We start from the raw sequence: 4,640 nt of genomic DNA, 5'->3' as shown, positions 1-4,640 counted from the left end.
GGTTTGGTTAGGATTTTGTATTAATTGATTGTATTAATCCGTAGGTTGAATTAAGTAAAAACGACAAACTTGGTATAATTATGATACTTCAGGGTTTAATAAATTATACACTTACGTTTATTCTATGATTAGTTTTAATTTATTTTGGATTGACAAAATAATAAAAAGTTTTCACAATATTAGACATATTATATACTTGTTGTTTTAAAGCGGACATGATTGCGATTATTATAGAAATACCTACAATAGGCAGTTTTGTTATTATTATTGGTCATGCAACATATAGGTAAATATGTTGCGCGACGCGCGTCCGCGGATAATAAAATAAAAATAATAAAACATTGCAGTCATTGTATTCTCTCAGATAAGCTTTCCCAAGTCAACCAGGTCGGCCAAGGACATCCATTCCGGATTGCGTAACGGAAACAGCGATGTTGTTTGTTGATGGCCGCCATCAAAGTAGTGAGAATGTTCCATTCACACCCGTTGGAGTGAGCGTATTTCAGGCATCTTATATAGCCGAACTGCGCGGCGCCGTGGCACGTGCGCATATCCCATTCGCAGCCGTTGGTATGCGCATATTTAAGGCACTCTAGATTGCCGTTCTGCGCGGCCAAGTAGCACGTTGTAGCGTCCCAGGGACAGCCATGTTGGTGGAGGTACTTTAGGAATTCCAGTTGGTTGAAACGCGCTGCCTCCGCGGCTGTTGAGGTGTTCCAACTGAAGCCTAACGACCTTAGGTAACGCAATGACTCAATGCTGCCGAACCGCGCGATCAACGTGCACAGGTTATGCGGGAACTTGAACTTGTGGATCCATGCATATTCCAGGGTGCCTATATTGCCGGCGCAGGCCGCGGCCAACGCGGAAACGTAGCCGCCCGTCTCACAACCGTTACTATGCACATACATTAAACATTCAATGTGCCCGGATCGACAGGCCACCTCGGTCGTGCGCCAGTTCCACGGAATGCCCGCTACATGCGCCTGTTTCAGGCAGTCAAGGTGCCCGTTGAAGGCGGCTACAGAGCACACGTCTGTTATATTGTCATCATCATATTTTGGTCTCGAGACCTGCTGTTTATCGCCGGGCGCCATCAGGAATTTGCAGCATTCCTGCAAGTCGACCCTCACTCCGAAGCTTTTCGTATTATAGAATTCACGCGACTTGGGGTCACACGCGAAGTAAGCAAGTTTCATCAATGTGAACGGCATCGCGATGGCTTTCGGGGTGTTGTTAGAATCCATAGGTGAATTGCCGTCACCTGCAGTTGCCATCGTTTGCTTTGTACGATGTTGACTTATGCTTATACGTGGCTTACCACGAATCACGATTATCACCAATTACGGTTATCACCACCTAGAACATTTTTTTTAAAAAATATGTTAATATAATATTGTTGTATGAAGCGCACATTACTTATTATATACCTAGCTGCAACCCGTGTGAAAGTTTTACACAAAAATTTTGTACAAATTAGTGAAAAATCAAATAAATAGGTATTGACTATTTTTTAAGCAACGCAATTATTATAAAATTTTCTTACATAGTATTTTTAAAAAAAAATTTAAGTTTAAGTTCTAGATGACCCGTGCAAACATTTTGTAATATTTATGCGAATATTTTGCACAATAATGTTAACAAACAGTCGAACGGACAACAATTGGATATTTTTTAAGCGATGATACTAAAATTATAAAATTGCTACTGTTTTGTTGTCTGGCATAGACGTTTAGTATATTTATTTTAAATTATTAAACGATCCAACTAGTGTCAAAATATAAAATACATAATGCCCCCTTTATAACAATATTATGTATTTGTGATACATAAACAGATTGAACTCCCTTCAAAATAATATATAATATAAAATGATATTACATAAAATAATTCTGTTTTATTGTTTATGTCTTTGTGTCGTACTTGCACAAAAACATATAAATTACGTCCTTACCCTACGGGAGGAAGCTGGATGCACGCAATTTATAAGGAGTATTCGATAAGCAATAACTATAACGTGTGTGGTCACGTATTTACAGCTGTTGTGTGAGTCAGGCGAGTGTAGTAAAATATAATATTTGCTTTGTGTGATCGTCTTCAGTAATTAATGTGTGATCGCTGTCCGTAATTCGACACAATATGTACATGCACATGTTATTGCTATCAATAAAAATAAATATTTTCATTCAACGAGCATTATTTCAAACAAATTTAGCATGAAAAAATTACACCTATATAGGTACCGGACTTATAGAATGGATAGGATATAACTCAGTAAAAATATGCACTCATCAGATTTCTAGGTTATTGTTGATTGTTTAAGACAATATTAGGATAGGTAAGTGCTGTGATGTAAAAATATCGTATTTTATTTTTCTATTGTATAGTACATGTATTATACATGTATAATACGGTATTTTACAAAAATCGTATGGAGTTTAGATAATTGTTAAATATATAGCTACTAGAGTGTAATACGGATGTAAGATCAATAATATTGCTGTTTATTGATGAATAATTATGCATTTTGATTGTTAAATTATGTAATTGCAGTCTGGTAATAAATTAATAACTAATAGTAAATAGGTATAATATAGAAATGTATTGGTTCTAAATTTGAATATTAGCTTTTAATATTTGCACTAATTTTAATTAGTAGTTAGTACCTATGTAATTATTTAATTAGTAAGTGTTTACTATTTTGAATCAGTATTTACTTTTTGGACATATTTTGAACAGATTTTGCGTAAAAATTCCCGTTTTTCCTTAATTTTTCTTTTGTTTTTCACGTCGCTTGTGAAAACTACTGGGAAATTTTTACTTTTGACCCCCCAAAGTACCAACTAGATTCACTTTCCTATCAGAAAAGTTACTATTGAAGAAAATCCAAGCACTTTTACTGTCCTAAAAAAGGGGTGACAGACACAAAAAAAAAAATAAAAAAAAAAAACAGACATCATTGTAAAATCATTACATTCATCGATTCGCTCAGAATCTAATATGATTAGGGACCCACAATTTTAATTGGAACATCAGATATCTCAGCGAATGATCTAAACCAGCGGTTCTTAACCTGTGGTCCTCGGCCCCCTGGGGGTCCGCGATACTCATGTCGGGGGTCCGCGGCAGCCTTAACACATAACATATGTCAATAAGTGACATGAATGCATTATTACAATATTGTTAGATTATTATTATTATTTTTTTCATATATATAATATGTAGATTCTACACCGAATAATTTTGTTATTAATATTTATTAAGTAAAATCAGTTTTTCTCGTTCATACGAAATGTATATGCGTACAGCACTGTAGTCTCGGAAGTCTTATATTTACTGCCACTAAGTACAGCTGATCGATCGTAGTCAACTATAGTTTTATACATATTACATTTTTATAAAAAATTATATGTAATCAAATAATTATAAATGTGTGTGTTTTGTTATGTCTACTTATGTAATTTGTTATATAAAATAATGATTATAATTTTAGTTATGTTAACATAAGATGTTTTGTAAACAAAAAGGTATTTGAAAAACAATTTGGCAAGGGGGTCCGCGATCTACAAAAGGTTAAGAACCGCTGACCTAAACCATTAAATAAATATGACACTTTCAACCACCGTTTAAGTTCTTGAATAAAAATAATATGCTCAGGAAAAATGTAAAACTAAACTAAAGTCTATTAGATACATGAGTTGTAGGCTGGGATTTATAGTTTTTATTTAGTATATTAAGTATTAAATCATGGATGGCAAATAAGTGGCACGCGTGTCATGCTTGGCACGGGAGAAATTTTCGATAGCACCCGAAAGACTTTCATGTGTCTATACATATTTATTAACCTTGCAAGCAACAGCATATTAACCAGACATAAAAAATCTTTCAAGCAATATGAAGTACCTAAAATGTATCTAACAATCAATAAATTAAAGTTGAATTTTTTAATAATTTTTTCTACATTATTATCATTCATTTTTTATTTATATTTTGCAGAATCCGTGTTAACAAAATTAATTAGTGACACGGCTGAAATTTTTTTTAATCGTGTCATAAATTGACACGTTGACCAAATCCTATTTGCCATCTCTGTATTCAATAATAGGTACTTATAATATTAATAATTATTAGTAACTATATTCAATACGTTTCCGTAATATTTAGTCGCTGTAGAGAGTAAACTGACTCACACGTATGCCCAAAGACAAACTACCAATAATATACAATATATCACATGCAGTTTAATAAAAAAAGTATAAAATTAAAAATACTCACGAATTCACGGATTTTGTTTGCTTGCTCGCCTAGGCACGCACTACCCAGCAACGAGGAACGTCTTCGTAAACAACTGGGTTCAGGTCTACGGGACGAGACCGTCTTTGGACGACACGTAGAATACGATGTGAACACACTGCGCAGTCGCGATGTGTTTTGTCGGCTATACTATTATTTCAACAGGGATTGCTAGCCTAGGGTCAAGGTCCAACGATATATTGTATATGAGCGCGCAGTGCAGCAACAGCTGTTACTGTGAGTGATGTAAGTGGGGAATTGACCAACGAGGCGGTAGGGTCCTGCGAAAGTAGGAACTACATTCTACAGCAAAGATGCGTATATGATATAGGGTAAATTGAAAAACG

At 34.8% G+C, this 4,640-nt stretch overlaps 1 protein-coding gene across 1 annotated transcript; it reads right to left on the bottom strand.

The window, feature by feature from the left end:
* Nucleotides 1-219: 219 nt before the first annotated feature.
* Nucleotides 220-4,374, bottom strand: LOC132951864 (uncharacterized). Its single transcript, XM_061023885.1, has 2 exons — nt 4,276-4,374; nt 220-1,359 (listed from the first exon to the last, which is right to left on the bottom strand). The coding sequence occupies exon 2, from the start codon at nt 1,275-1,277 to the stop codon at nt 348-350; it is 930 nt and encodes a 309-aa protein (XP_060879868.1). The 5' UTR covers nt 1,278-1,359; nt 4,276-4,374; the 3' UTR covers nt 220-347.
* Between the last annotated feature and the right edge of the window lie 266 nt (nt 4,375-4,640).

The sequence above is a fragment of the Metopolophium dirhodum genome, chromosome 1 (genome assembly GCF_019925205.1).
Source record: "Metopolophium dirhodum isolate CAU chromosome 1, ASM1992520v1, whole genome shotgun sequence".
NCBI lineage: Eukaryota > Metazoa > Arthropoda > Insecta > Hemiptera > Aphididae > Metopolophium > Metopolophium dirhodum.
This window is presented reverse-complemented; position numbering and strand designations above follow the sequence as displayed.

What these genes read in the sequence shown, in the direction of transcription:
- LOC132951864 (XM_061023885.1), bottom strand. Translation starts at nt 1,277, where the DNA reads ATGGCAACTGCAGGTGACGGCAATTCACCTATGGATTCTAACAACACC.